At 54.9% G+C, this 15,533-nt stretch overlaps 1 protein-coding gene across 3 annotated transcripts in view; it reads right to left on the bottom strand.

The window, feature by feature from the left end:
- KLHL26 (kelch like family member 26) overlaps positions 1-15,533 on the bottom strand; it is a 32,125-nt gene that overhangs the window by 7,430 nt on the left and 9,162 nt on the right. Inside the window, exons 2-3 of one of the 3 annotated variants that reach the window (XM_045195794.3) lie at positions 4,185-4,251; positions 569-751 (exon numbers count right to left, since the gene is read on the bottom strand). The exons of 1 other annotated variant lie outside the window; for it this stretch is intronic. In XM_045195794.3, the coding sequence (XP_045051729.1) occupies positions 569-751; positions 4,185-4,207 (206 nt within the window). In that variant the 5' untranslated portion in view covers positions 4,208-4,251. The remainder of the gene's footprint in view (positions 1-568; positions 752-4,184; positions 4,252-15,533) is intronic. One more of the 3 variants, XM_045195793.3, reaches the window with a different exon arrangement.

The following is a 15,533-nucleotide window of genomic DNA, read 5'->3' as shown; positions in this document are numbered from 1 at the left end:
TGGCAGGGATGTCGTGGCCATCACCGGCAAAGCAGGGCCAGAGAACCACCCCCAGAAGGGCACTCACAGGAAAAGGCCTTCACAGCAGACTGATGCATGCACCCGGCAAGGCCTTGCCTGTCACATGGGGACTAGAACAGAACCTGGCACACTCTGGGGCCACTGTCGGGGAGTCCCTCCTTTCCTTCATCCTGAGAACAGGTATCACTAGGGCAGGGACTTGTGCCAGTCTTCTCCCTGCTGGATCCGAGGCCAGCACAGCACCTGGCACACACAGGTGTCAAATAAAGACAGAGTGGAAATGTGGCCAAGCTCTGCCATCCCTCAGGGCGGAAACTGCTGATTGGGTGCCCATGGGCCACCTCTGTCCCCCACGTACGTTCTTGCTTGTGCAATGTCCCCAAAAAGTTTTAAGTAAGTTGCAAATCTGGGAAAAGCAGTAGGTCTACTGGCCATTGGGCCAACACCAGCCACCTTCCCTCATAGCCATCCCTCCCTGGATGGTGCTGAACTCACCCCTCTCAGAAGGGCCTGCATTCTCCAGCCCACACCCTGAGCCTGTGCTAACCTGAAGTAGTCACTGCAGGCAGCCAGGACCACCTTGTGCGCATGGAAGGTCTCTCTGTTGACTGTCAGCACGACGTCCAGGAGCTGGCCCTGTGAGCGAAGCGTGGCCAGGCCCTGTAGGAGGCTGGTGCTATGGCCGGGCGCTGAGAAGGTGCACTTGAGGGCTCCATTCTTATCGGGCATGCTGTGGGAGAGCAGGGTGGAGTTCGAGGCTCAGAGGTCTCGGGGCAGGCTGGTCTTAGCCCAGGGACCCTGGGCAGCTCGCCCAGACTCTGAAGCTGCCGCAGGCACAGGCGAAATCACCAGAACCAGCCCCAGGGAAGGAGAAACAAAACCTGGGTCTCCCCGTCTCCGCCACCTGCCCACTGACTAGCCTTGGCAGTGGATGTCATTTGCTGCCTGTGATAATGGCAGGATTTCACATAGGACCTGAGGAGACCACATGTCCCTTTTTAAAAAAATTGAGGTGGGATTCACAGAACATAAAGTTCACTAGTTAACATGTACAACTCAGTGGCATTGAGCACATTCACAATGTTGTGCAAACCCTACCTCGGTCTAATTCCAGCCCATTTCCACCACCCCAGAGAGAAACCCCACCTAGATCAGCAGTCACTCCCCATGCCCCCCCATCCCCCCGTCCCCCGTCCCATTCTCTGGCAACCGTTAGTCCACTTTCTGGCTCTACGGATTTGCCTTTCTGGACATTTCATATAAATGGAATCAGACGACAAGTGGCTTCTTATGGCTTTTCTCACTCGGTATCATGTTTTCAAGGTTCATCTACATTGTAGTGTTTATCAGTGCTTCGCTCCTTTTTATGGCTGAATAATATTCTACTGTGTAAGTGTGAGTACACAATTTCTTTATCCCTTCAACTATCTATGGACATGTATGTTGCTTCCAACCCTCTCCCTTAAAAAACTCTATCTCATTATTTTTTCATTCTAGATGTGTCTCTTGAGTGCTGCACTCTCCACATCACCCATGTCCCCTATGCCCCAGCAAGCCCCACGGGTAAACCCATTTCTCTTCTACAGAGGCTGGGTGGGATTAAGGTGCTGGCACAGAGTCCCAGTGTGAGTGTGGAGGAGCAACTAGACCTGCAGCTTCCCAGGAGCACTGGGCTCTAGGGACAGGGGTGCTTCTCACTGTGGAGGAGAGTGTGCCACCTCCAGGAAGGCCCAGTCACTCTGACACCTGCCAGCACACTTCTAGTTCCCAGCACCCTGGACCACAAAGTCACAGGGCAGTTTTCAGAAGAGTTTGGCTTTGGGCTATGCTCTGTGGCTGCCTAGTGGAGGGGAAAGGTCCATTGGTCCCGTCTTCCAAGGGCAGGAATAGGCTGAGCAGCTTGCCCATAGCCCCAGAGCTGTTAAGAGGATACAGCAGAATCTGAATGCATCCCGGGAAGCAGCAGGCTGCATGGGATCTTCTTGTCACCTCCTGGCCAATGTGGGGGAAACAGAGCAAACTGTGGGGAAGCCACAAAACCAAGAACATCTCTGTAAGAAGACAGGTTTACCAAAGGAGGCAGCTTGCTGAGGGGGTGGGGACAAGGGAAGCAGAGATTCCTGTACCTCCAAATGAGGAATCAGGAGAGAAAAGAAAAATTGTTTTAGATTTTTGAAAAGATTTTATTTATTTTCTTTTAGAGCTAGGGGAAGGGAGGGAGAAAGAGAGGGAGAGAAACATCAATGTGTGAGAGACACATCTATTGGTTGCCTCTCGTACGCCCCCAGCTGAGGACCTGGCCTGCAACCCAGGCGTGTGCTTTGACTGGGAATCAAACTGGCGACCTTTTGGTTTGTAGGCCGGCACTCAATCCACTGAGCCACACCAGCCAGGGCTAGAATTTTGTTTTTAGGTTTTAAAAAGGAGTGGTGGAAACAACCCCAATGCCAATTAGCCGATGAGTAAACAAAATGTGGTATGTGTACACAATAGAATATTACTCAGCTTTAAGAAGGAATAAAGCCGATTCACACAGCCACATTGGTGAACGTGGATGCTCAGTGAAAGAAGCCAGACACAAAAGGCCACGTGCTGTATGATCACATTTATATAAAATGTCCAGAACGGGCAAATCCATAGAGACAGAAACCATATTAGTTGTCAGGGGATGGGGGAGGGAAATGGGGAGCGATTGCTAATAGGGATGGGGTGCCCTTCAGGGTGATGAAGTATGCTGGAACGAGATGGAGGAGATGGTTGCGCAACACTGTAATTGTGCTAAATGCCACTGAATTGTTCACTTTAAAAGGGTGGTTTTATATTATATGAATTTCGTCCCCCAAAAAATACTAGAATGAAAAGACATCTGAGCCTTCTCAGGTCCTGCATAAAACCCTTCATGACCCCAGCACCTCAGAGAATATGAGGAGGTCCTCCATCGCTCCCCAAGTCCCCTTTGCTGCTTCATCTCAGTAAACTTTAGCAGAGTGAATACATCAGTGAATAAATGGTTTGGAGGACCCAATACATCACTTCATCCTGCAGACACAACAGGAGCAAACAATGTCATCACCTCCAGAGTCAGGCCCTAGTGGTTCAAGAAACCCCCAGGACTTCCTAGCCCATGGCTGCCCCACTGTCCCAGCACTCTGCTCCCTCACCAGCCTCAGGCCCCCTGGAAGTTGCTTTCCCACTCCTGGGACCAACACCTGCCCACAAATGAGGGCCAGTAAGGTGAGCACCAGTCTTCCCAAGCAAGCAGGAAGAAAAAGAAGGCCCCTCAGCCCCACTGCCCACCAGCTCCCAAAGCACTATAGGGAGTAAAAGGGCTGATGCCAAGCACAGGGCATGGAGTTGGTACTGGACCCATGCAGTTGCAGGCAACTTGAGGTCCCCAACCTCATACCTCAGTGTCCTTTGAGAGAGCCTTGGGAATGGGAGAGGGCCAACCAGGGGCCGAGGGATTGCGAGGTACTCAGAGTCCCACAGATGTGGGATGTGGCTGGGTGACACAGGGTATGATAGGAGGAGCACAGCTTGCGCTTGGTGGAAAGGTTTCCCACCATGGGAAGCAGGAACGCACAGGGTTTGGAGTCCAGCGCCATCGTTGTCTGGGCTGTCAATGCTGCGGGGCGGGGCGTGCCTGGAAGGCTGGGTGTGCAGCCCTCCTACAGGCCACGGAAAAGGAAGAACAGGGGCTCAGGGGCACCCTGAGTCTCCAGCTTGGCTCACTTGCCTCTCCCCACCAGGTAGAGGGGATGCCCACTTCACAGGTCTCCTCCTCTCCCCAGCACAGAGCAGCCAGAGCTGCTGCGTCCAGCCCATCCTCCCTGACTGCTGAGTCTCTGGTCTGACAGTTTCCCAAGACCCCACAATGGACCCAAGTCCTGAACGTATGCACAGAATGTCATTGGTTCGTGGACACTCGAGAGTCAAAGTGCCTCAAAGAGCACCCCCCACTTCTCCTCTGCCCCCAGCCAGGGCTACTCTCCATTAGACGGCCACTGCCAGGACACCTCCAGGAGTGGGGCCTTGCTGATACCCTCTGATGAGCCTCTGAGCCGCCTCAGCAAAGGCCATGCTCCACAAAAGCCTCCAGGGACCCATTAGGCGCTCAGGTCCATCCTACCCCTCACCGGCTTTGTCAGCCCCTAGACCCTTACCTGTGGGTGGAAGGACACAGCATGAACAAGGAGTGACCTTGCCCTCACCTGGTGCACACCCTAGGCCCTGGAGAACAAATAGGTCAAACCATCCAGAATCAGTTTCACATTGCAGCTGTGGGCATCCCAGGGAGAGAACAGGTGCAGGGCAGAAAGCTGCAGAGGCCAGAAAGTGGGGGTGCCCTGGCTTTTCTTCCTAGCCCTGCTACCCCTGCACTTAAACAGTGATGCCCGTGGGGCCTCTCCCTAGGGGGAAAAGGGCTTGGCTGCATGCTGGGTGCTGGGCCTTGCTCCCTGCTTCCACAGAGGGCTTCCTCGCAGCCTTGCCTGCGGCCATGCCTGCAGTGAAGGCATACTGAGATGCCTTCCCCCACCTCCACAGCCCCTCTGGCCCCTCTGGCTCCTCCAGTCTGGGCAGTGGAGCCACCTCTGTGCAGCACAGCGACCTTGGGGTCAGAACAGCTGGTGTGACCCCTTGGAGCCTCCCTCCCTGGAACAGACTTGGACTCAGCAGGTCCAAGCCCCAGTAAGTCACCTTCATCACTAGGATTCCCTAGAGCCCAAACCCAAAGCCTGGCCTTGAGCGGAGTGTCTGGGGGTAGAGCCAGAACCCAAAGGTTGGGAGATGCAGATCAGTGAGACCTGCTCCTCAGGAAACCTGCCCGGGCTGTACCACGGACCTCACCTCGCCAGGCTCTGGCATCTGGTGTGAGAAGCAAAGGGAGGATCCCGCCCCCTGCCCTGCTATCAGCCAACTGTGTGACTCAGGCATGTTCCCTGGCCTCTGGGTCTTTATTTTCTTGGCTGTCAAATGGAGCAGGCAGGAGCACAGATGTCACAGGGCTGTGCTGAGGCTTCTCTGCCCTCACTACCTCCTGGGAAATAATGGACCACAGACCACCTACTTCCACCAGCTTCCCTTTGAGCTGGGGAGGTAGTGAGGACCAGTGGGGGGCTGTATCCTGCCACTACCTATAGAGCCACACACGGGCCACTGAATAGGGCCACACGCTTGGGAACTTGAAGCCTGGAACGACCCACAGAGCATTGGCACATGGTAGGTGCCCAGTGAGCCAGGCTGGCCTTTCCATGGACACCTTGCCTCACAGATTCTGTGCATTTTTCCATTTTGCTTTCACATGGTCTCATTTTTCTTACGAGTCCCTTGGAGACTTCAGGGCAGGATGGAAGGACTTCCTACGTTTCCTCTAAGTCCAGGGGACTGGCATGCATGTTCACTTTTCACGAGAAGATATCATACCAGGGGCAACTTTATCATGGAGCTGCTCTGTCCCTGAACATATATTTACCGTGGTCCTCCATATATAAAGAGCCCCAAGAAATCAATACAAAGCTAGCAACCTCCCAGAAAAATATACAAATGATATAGGCTGACAGTTCAGAGGAAAGGAAGCACAGCTGGGTAGGCCTCTTCCAAATATGAAAGTGTGCTCACCAAGGCATCAGCTTTACCCCTCAGGTGGCAGAGTCATCAGGTTATCTCGCAGCAGATGCTTATATCGGTTCCCAGGGTGAGTGTGAAGTGGGACAATCTCCAGGAAGGCAGTGCAACAGACTTAGCAAAATTCTAAGGGCTCACATCCTTGAATCAGCAAGGCTACTGCTGGGATTTATCTCAGGGATTTATCTTGCACATGTGTAAGAGAGATGAGTGAGGACATTCCCCAGACATCACTTCCGGGGGCTGATGATGGGAAACAAACTAAATGCCCTTCAAGGCCGTACAAAGAATTATGATGCCTTCCGACATGGGCTATATCCCTCAGCTGAGCACGGAGGAAGTTAGAATGTCCATAAGCAGGAGTCAAGACACCTGGGCTGGAACCCCAACCAAGCCCACTGGACTGCTGTCTACAGGGTGTGGGCCAAGCCAAGCTACAAGTGAGTGGGAAGCAACCCTTCCTATGTACACATCCTCCTTGTGCTGGGCAAGACTCCCAGCACCCCATAGGCTGTTTCCTTCCTCCAGTCTCACAGATGGGACAACTGTCCCCATAGCCCCTGCACTACCCTTCACACACCTCACAGCCTCTGGGGAGCTCTGGGAGGGAGGGAGGAAGCTAGTAGGGGCCAGAGTTCCACCCCCCCTGGACAGAGAGGCAGGCATGGGTGGGCGGAGGTGGTCAGGAGGAGGAGTACTGGGCCTGGGACCAATGACTAAGGATGGTCAGACAGGAGGTGGCCACCACAGCGGGGCCACGGGCCTCCAGGAAGGCGGTGGCGGCAGTCCTGGGCCAGTCCAAGTCTCCAGACGGCCACCCGAGCCATGGTCACCAGGCCTGAGTCATCGGAGCCAGTGCGTCAGCAGCTGGTCAGGGTGTCTCTGGGGGCCTCTCACTGCTGCCCCAGCTGACCCTCTGCCTGGATCTGGGCTCCAAGAGGCTGCATGTGCCCCCACAGATCTGGCTTGGGTTCAGGACTGTCCTGATCCCCTAACCCCACGCTGTGTGCCCCCCTAGAACTGTCATTGGGAACCTCTGGCCAGGCCCAGGCCTGTGCTAGACACGGGAATGCAGCCCCTGCCTCCCTCAGGGTTTCCCGTGTACAGGGGCTGATGGGACTGGGCAGAGTAAACGCCCCAAGAGAGACCACCAGTGGCAGGATTCCCACAATCTCCCAGGGGACCCTAGTCACTGAGCCCATCGCTGCCTGCTGGTGCCCCTACATGGGCTCCTTTCATCCAGTCCATCATGGGGTCACCGCCCCGAATATATCAGCCTGGAGGCCTTGCCTCAAGTTCTGCTCTGCAGAGACCTAGCTGGAGGCAGGACTGCATAATGGGGAGAGACCACAGGAAGTGCAGAGCCACAGGGTGATAGAGCCTCATGGTAGAGGTGAAGGCGCCCCTCCTCCTGCCCTCGCCACTGCTGGCCCTGGTCTCCACGGTCAGTTTCCCAACCCTACAGGAGATCTCCAAAGCCCCGGAACAATTCTTTTCATTGGAATGTCAAAAAAAAAAAAAAAAAAAAGGAAAAGGCAAGAACAAGAATTTCATGGAAACATTTCTTTGGGGTTTTGTAAAATCCTTTCCCACCCCCACATGGAGCCCAAAGCTCAAGCCAGAACAGAGTCTGCCGGTATTGCCCCTTTAACATACTGTTCTGACATGCAAATTCCCTCACTTCCCCTCAAAACGGAGAGCACTTCCACTTCCAAAGCCAATTTTGGTTTTATTGTCCATGTGGCTCCAAGGAGCACAGCAGCACAGTGCAGCTGGTTGGCTCCTACCCCGGCTGACGTTGTACCAGGGAGTCCAGCCACTCCACCCAAGGTCCCAGGGGGATCATGGGGAAGATACTGTGCTTTAGGGGGCAGAAACCCAAAAGGGGGACAAAGAGAGGGGGAGAGAGATCCAGAGAGAAAGAGGGACGGAGATCCAGAGAGAGGGACAGAGACCTAGGTAGGGGGCGGGGGGAGACTCACAGAGAAAGTGGAACAGAGACTCAGAGAAAAAGGGGGGACAGAGACCCAGAGAGGGCAAATCGGGCTCTAGAGCTCTGATGAAGCTCTGGCAGCCTACAGTACCACCTCTCCACCCTATTTCAGACACCTCCTTCACCCACCTTCTGTGCCTTCCCCCTAGCACCCTCTGACCCTTCACAAGGCAGGCCCACTAACTGACCCCCTACTGCAAGTGGTTCTTCACAGACAACCTCATGAATCCCCTGCCAGCCCAGGAGGAGGGGACAACAAGTGTCCCCTTCAAGACAGAAGACTGAGGCCCAGCACGGCCCCTAAGCCTGCTCACTACACTGCAGCCTGCTGGCTCTGCCAAGGCCACAGCTGGCTCCTGGGTGCATAGCTCCTTGGGTAAGAGGTGCACCAAGGCCGGGGTCTCACACACCCCCACAGAGGCAGATAGCCCAGCCACTGTTGCCATGGCTGCAATATTTCACAGCTCCGGGTACTATGCTCGCAGCCCAAGGATAGAGTCTCCGTGATTTGGCACCTTGCTCTGGCTCACTGCCTGCACACTCACGTCAGCGCCTCTCTCCTGGGGCTGCTCTGCAAGGGTGGCTCTGCCTCCCTCATCCCCAGGAGGCAGCAAGCCCATTCCCGGGCCATCCCTACAGATCAGGGGCAGCTCCTTCTGAGATGCCTACAGTTCTCTGGCAGGGCTTGATCCCTGGGCTTGCAGAGGTAATAGAGGAAAGCTCAGGGCTTCTGGGTGGACAAGCATGGACCCCAGGAGCAGATGAAGGTTCCCACAACACTGTCCCAGCAGGCCAGGGCACCAATCCACTGACAGAGACCCAGAGGGAACAGAGACCCAGAGAGGAGACAGAGACCAGGGGAGTGGGAGGGACGAAGACTCAGAGAGAAGAGAAGAGACAGAGAGAGGGGGGCAGAGATCCAGAGAGAGAGACAGAAGAACACAGCCAGGGTCCCAGATTCCATGTCCTCCAAGCCTGGAATCTCTCCACAGCATCAGCAGTTGTCTATTTCTCCCTCCTGGTCATCACACTGGTTATTCTCAGACATATGCAGAATTTACAATAGGCTGCCCAGCTCCGCGCCAGTCTGCGCACCCTATCAGTGGGTCTGTGTGTGTCCACAGAGGGCAGGTGTGCCAGGCCGACAGATCAGGGCAGAGCCTAGTCCACTCCCTGCAACTTGCGCTGCCTCCTCCAAGAGCCAAAGGCTATGGACATGGCCAGACACGCTGTAAGCCTGCCCTAGGAGCACATCGCCCACAGAAACCCCTCACTGAGCCCTGTAAAGAACCCCAGGCCACAATGCCCCACAGCCCCCAGTCCTCCTCACGGCATCACCATCTGCAGCCATCGCTCACGTGTAGAGCCTTCACTTCTGCCCGTCGGTGCCTGCTGGGCAGTGACAGGGTGACAGAAGAGAGGGGGTGCAGGGGAGTGCCCAGCAGGAAGTACTGTACCACTTGCTGGTTCCTGGGGCTGGCACCTCCTGAGAGCCCCATGCAACAGCCTGGGAGGCTGAGGCTGGGGAGAATGGAGGGGAAGGCTGACAGGTTCTAGAACCTTCATTAACCTCAAAAGAACCTTCATGAATCTTCTTGAGGACCCTCAAGGTGAGAAAAGCTGCTCCCGTCCTGCCCTGCCCTGTGTCACCAGCCCCTGCCCTGAGGCCAACCGAAGACCCCTCGTGCACAGAGCCTGGCATGGGGTGGCCCCTCAGTGCCAGCTCCACTGAAGACAAGCCCTGCCAGCTCAATCATCTTGCCCTTCTGTGACTGACAGGGACAAGTGGCACAAATCCCCATGTTCCCCCAATACTCACCGGGTCAGAGTGGAGTACTCTGCAGATACCCCCTGCCCTCCTGCCAGCAGTGGGGCATGCATCAGACCTCATCACCCCAGGCCAGCGTCTCCTGTTGTTCTCCACAGCCTCACAATTCATGGACCACTGCGAACCCAGTGCCCCTCAAACCAGACCAGGACCTCCTGTCCAGTCTCTGTGTCCTCACCCCAGCCTCTAGCTCATGCTCCTAGGAGCCCAGGACAAGTGGGGCTCATGTGGGACTACTACTGATGAACAGGAGGGTCATGTGGGCAACACCCAGCATTCCCAGACCTGCCCGACTCTGGGCACTTCTCACAGCTATGAAGAAAGAGAAGGACACCCAAACCCAACTCCCCTTGCCAGCAGCAAGCTCTCCACCTCCACCCCTCCCTGTCCTGGTGAGTGAGAACCTACTCCATACAGGGCCATGGGCTGGGTGGTACAGACCTGGTTCCCAGCTTATTTCTCAGTGGGCAGCATGGCAAGGGGGACACCACTATCATCACCATCTTACAGACAAGGCAATAAGGCACGAAGGTCAGACAGAGAGGTCTAAGGCTACACAGCACACAAAAGGCCTGGCTGATGTCAGCCTCTATGTAGCCTCAGGTGGATGGACGCCATGATCACTGAGACTGCTGGCCATGGGCGCTGAGTCATGAAGTGGACATGGAACTGGACAGCGTGAAGGGCAGGATGCAGTTCCTTGGTTCAGGCCACGGCAAGGGTGTGCATTAGCCCACTAATCCTCCAGCCTCTGTGTGGGAGATTGCCCCACTTTGCCGGGTCGCACTGGAAGAGCCTTATCGAGGCCTCCCTGACCCTGCAACCTGGCTCTATTTGTTTTCCTAACTCATTGCTCTGTCTGGCACACCACCCATTTGTTCCCAGCCTGTCTCCCCAAGGCTAAAACAGGACCTCACCAGGGCAGGATAGGGTGGATTCTGGCACCTGGCACCATGCCCAGAATGTGCTCAGAGCTCAGTCACACTTGTCAATTGGATGCTACATAGAGGGGGTGGATGGATGGGTAGAGGGGGTGGGTGGATGGGTGGATGGGTGGATGGGTGGGTGGATGGGTGGATGGAGGGATGGAGGGATGGATAGATGGATGGGTGGATGGATGGATGGATGGATGGGTGATGGGTGGTTGGGTGGATGGATGGGTGGATGGAGGGATGGATAGGTGGATGGATGGATGGGTGGGTGGAATGGTGGATAAGAAGGTAGGTAGATGGGTGAGGTGACAGATGGATGGCTGTTAGGTGGCAGCACTGGCTGAAGCTGACTCACATATCTGCTCACGGCAGATCTCTACTGCATACATCTGCTCGGTCCACTCCCTCCACACACCCTCCTGGGTCCAAGTCGTGGGACTGGGTATGTTATCTTTTGACTGGGCTAAACAGGAGGCCCTCAGCAAGATTCTCTCAGGCATCTGGTCTCTACACTTCGCTCAGGCTGTGCCCCGTGTTAAAGGGCCAACTCCTACTGCCCTGTCACCCTCCTCCCTATACAGCACTCCCAAGTCCCCAACTCTTCCATGTTCCTGAAAGCCTTCACCTCCAAGCCTTCTCAAAGCAGGTCGCCCCCTGGTCTCCCTTGCCCTCACAGCCCAGCCAGATCTCCCCACAGCCTCTCTTACCTCTCACAGTCTAACTGGGGCACACATGCCACGAGTAGCAGGGGCAGACTAGCGAGCAGGTCTCAGGCCAAGGCTTTGCCTGACCCGCTGATTCAAGGCTGATCCCAGCAACAGGCCATCCCCCCACATTATCCCCACTGCACTGGGCTTGGAAATGGAGCCACCTGAATGAGCAAAACCCCTTCGCTCCACAAATCAGGCAAGTATGTGCATGACCACGCAGCCCCAGAGCACCGTTCAGAAACCCAGTGACATTCCAGCGCTGCCGAATTCCAGTGTCTCAGGGCCCAGCCCAGCTGCCTCCCCTGGCAGGACAGGTATTGAGGCCCCGAAAGGGATGGCTCTGCCAAATGGTATGGCATGAATTCATGCCCAGTGGTGCCAGGCCTGACACAGGCAGACAGCCATGGGGATGGCTCAGCCAGGCCCGTCCAACAGCAGCACAAATTTAGGCATCAGAAGGGGCCTGTCATGAATATCTTCATTTTAGGGGGTGCTAACATCCCTCCCCTCTTCTGATAAGGACCTCCTGTTTTCTTCAGAGAACCTCCTATTTTCCACTCTCAGCCCCAGTGGTAGGGATCAGGACACCCCATCCTTGGACTGAAATGGGAGACTCATGACTCAGCCTAGCCAACCAGAGCCTCCCAGCCCCACTGATTAGTCCCGGCATGGGGGTGTGACCCATCCAATCCAATCAGAGCCTTCCCTGGGAATGGAGATTTGCCTTTCGCCTGATTCTGGGATGGTGGGGGGCAAGGTGAGTTCACCTTGCCCAGTCAAGAGGGAAGACAGAGCCCTGGCTGGTGTGGCTTAGTGGATTGAGCACTGGCCTGCGAAGCAAAGGGTCATTGGTTCAATTCCCAGTTAGGGCACATGCCTGGGTTGCAGCCCAGACCCCCATTTGGGGGTGCACACAGGAAGCAACCACACATTGATGTTTCTCTTCCTCTCTCCTTCCCATCCCCTATCTAAAAATAAATAAAATCTTAAAAAAAAAAAAAAAAGAGGGAAGACAGAGATGAGAAATGGGAGTCACAGATTCTAGGAGAATCATCTGAGCCCTGAATCTCAATGGACCTAAAACTGAAACACTCCCTAAACTTTGCTTTTTAATGAGAACAATGAACTCTTATTTTTAAGTGAAGGCAGTGAGTTGAGTTTCTGGTGCTTAAAAACCAAAGTGGGCCTTCAATGTCAGAAGTCTCAAATCCTGGCCTCCTTTCCACCACGTTCCAGATGAGACTCTGGAAAAACCACTGTGGAGTTAACAATTCTCCAGCTGCCACCTCTGCCTGCACTGACTGCACACAGTCTTCCCACCCCGGATCGCGGGGCAGGGAGCGGGGAGGGTGCGGGAGGCAGGGAAGCCACACTGGGCAATCTCTGGGTGAGTAGGTGGTGGCCATACTCAATGTGAGCCCCGCCTACCTGCAGTGAGACATTGGGCTCCCCAGTAAAGGTCAGCAGGCTACCCACGCCCCACCCCCTGCAAAAGTTCAGCAACTCTAAATGCTCAAATGCTGGAAGCATGCCTAAGGCTGGAGCTGCAAGGCAGCCCATGCCTTCAGCCTTGACAAGGAAAACACTACCCATCGCTTCGGCAAGTGACTCACGTACAGCATAAACATTTGTGTACTCCCAACAGCCCTACCTTAGAAGCAGGCAGGCTCCAATTATCTCCTCTTGCGACAGGGAGAGGAGGGAGATGGAAAAGGCAGAGAGCAAGAGACGACCACACTAAGGCAAGCACATGGTTACAACTTTAGTCCTGGAAGTTTTCCACATGGAAGCTGCCTGTGTGTCTTCAGGGGGGCTTCCTGATATGCCTGTAAGCAAGCTTATGGGCACCTCGCCACCCTCTGTGAACCCTGCCATGAGGTAATGCCCCACTCTCAGCTCGGATTACAGAAGATTCTGGGTGATCATGTCTCTGTTTCTGCTTCCTTTGGCAGACTGCTTCCACTCCTAACACCCCATTGAGAGGAGAGCTCTCCGGATATCCAGCTCAGCCCGCTCCTGGAGCAGTCTGTCTTTGACCCCTGAGGAATTTCACAGTTGTCATGTCAGGAAACATCTCGGGCCTCATTGGGTAACCGCCCTTGAGGTCTTAAAAGCCCCAAGGTCCACCCTTCAAGATTTCCTCCACGCTGAGCATGTTCAATTCCGGAAGCTGCTTCACTCACAGGAAAGCTCTGAGATTCCCCGAAGGTGCTGGTTACTTCCTCTGGAATCACAATATTTTCTTGTGCGGCAAACTGGCACCCCAAAACCTGTTTTGCAGAGGAGGAAGCTAGGGAGGATTCGTCCTGTGCATCCTGAGTGGCCCTCTCTGGAGAGACCAGGGACAGGCCAGGGAGGGGAGGAAGAAGGGACTGGAGACCCAGGGTCAACATGTGTTAAGAGCTCATCTGCACAGCTGCTAGCGGCTACCACAAGAAAAGGGGGATCTTCCAGTAGAAACCTGGAAGGTGGCCCCCACTTCCCACTGCAGGCAGCTGCACAGGGAGAGTAGCCAGCTGTTTCTGTATTCAACACACAGCATTAAATCCTACACAAAGCACACCTGCCAAAAGGTACTATTCACTGGCTTACCTCAAATAGGGCTGATTCACTGACAACATGCTTGGGAAAGAGTTTCTCTACCCAGATCCTGACACGAAATAAAGGGAGGAAGAGGAGGGTGACCCTCACCTGGCTGGGCCATGAAGTACTCTTTCACAAGCCTCTTGGTCAAGCCAGCAACCTTGGCAAACCCCATCGCAGACTGTGTGTGAAGCACTCACTGGATGCAATCAGAGCCTCCATGATGAAGCCCTGCCTTTGGGGGACACACATTCTTGGGGGCATGGGTCCTTAGCACAGAGAATGTTCTATGAACATAGGGCAGAGGGCAGGCTGTGGGCTATGGTAGATAGATCGGTCAGGCTACAAGGAGGCAACACTGGGGTTATGTGAAGCTCTGGGACAGGACACTCCAGGGGGAGTTGGGTTAAAGGCCCAGGAGGGGTGCTGGCCCAAGAGGAGGGCAGGGTGATGGAAGCTGGGAGGCCTGGCCGGTGAGCCGAGGGGGTCACATGGAGATGTGGATTTTGTTCTGAGAGTGAAAAAGCCCTTGGCAGATGTCAGATGGGAGAAACGAGAGAACGATGTGGACTGATGCCTGTCTTGGGAGATCCTGCCAGAATGGGGAGACAGGGGCACAGAGTCCAGAGGAGGAGGAGAGGTGGAAGAAGCGGCAGGACCAGGATGTGGCTAACGAAGAGAAGGAAAGAGCAAATAAGAGTGCCTATGGTGCATATGGACTCTCAAGGAGAAGCTCAGAGTCCATGGGTGGGGAATCAAACTGAGGAGACCGCCTTGAGTGGCTATGACTAGTCCAAGCCCTTTTCCTGGGAGAAGGGACATTCCTCGGACCAAGACCTGCTGGCTGGAAGACCTGAGGCCCTTGAGCAAAGAGAGGCATGGGGGCTTTCTGGAACAGAGGTGGCCAGTGACCCTTGGAGGTGGGATGTCCACCTCTGTCCCTCCCAGCTCTGTATGGGATGGATGTTGGCAAGCAGTGTAGCCTCTCAGGCCAAGTGAAGCCTGGTCCTCCCCTGCCCACATATCTACCCACAGATCCTCACCCAGCATGCATTCCTAGATCCATGGCAGAAACCTGAGAGCAGGTGATTCCCTGTCCAGCTGCCAACACTGGTCAGCACAAAGCACAAGTTCAATCTTGAATCTTTCCCAAACCTGTGCCCTCTCCATAGCCCCAAGGTTGGTCTAGGCCCCATCCTCTCCTGCCAGAGGGATCCTTCCAAAACACAAATCTGACCTAGGTGTCCCTCTCACCCAAATCCTGCCCTCCCAGTCTCCCATCTCAACCCTCCTACCCACTCCTCTCTGACTCCCAACCCTGAAGAGGCTGTCTCCACACCTTCAGAACCTACACACACCACTTGCCAGCACCCAGAAAACAGTCCACCTCATCCAACCCCCTTTTCCTGAGCTGATGACGCTAACCTTCAGATAACACAAACTTTCAGACTCTGCTCAACCTTGCTCCTGCGGAGGCTCTCAGACCCTTTCCGAGAAGGCAGGAACTTCCCATTTGACTTTGGGATCATTTATGGCACCCATGGGGTAATGACTGCACCAGTGTTTCACTAACTCCCTGTTGGCACATAGGACCCCCAAGGGAGGACTCAACTGTCCCCCCCATCCCTCCTAGCAAGCCCAGCACCAAACACGGTGGCAGGTACACAGGAAGCATGTGACAACCACCAGGGGAAGTGCAAGATGTGAGTTCCATCCACGTGTGGATGAATTGTTTCTGTCTAGACCCTTCCCTCTCCCCACCCTCATTCTCCCACTTCCTTCCTCCTCCAGAGACACCAACCCCAAGTCTGAAACATGCCCAAGACCAAAGGGAGGGAGTG

This window comes from Desmodus rotundus, chromosome 9 (genome assembly GCF_022682495.2).
Source record: "Desmodus rotundus isolate HL8 chromosome 9, HLdesRot8A.1, whole genome shotgun sequence".
Lineage (NCBI taxonomy): Eukaryota > Metazoa > Chordata > Mammalia > Chiroptera > Phyllostomidae > Desmodus > Desmodus rotundus.
Note: the sequence above shows the minus strand (reverse complement) of the source record. Positions and strands in the feature narration are given on the sequence as shown.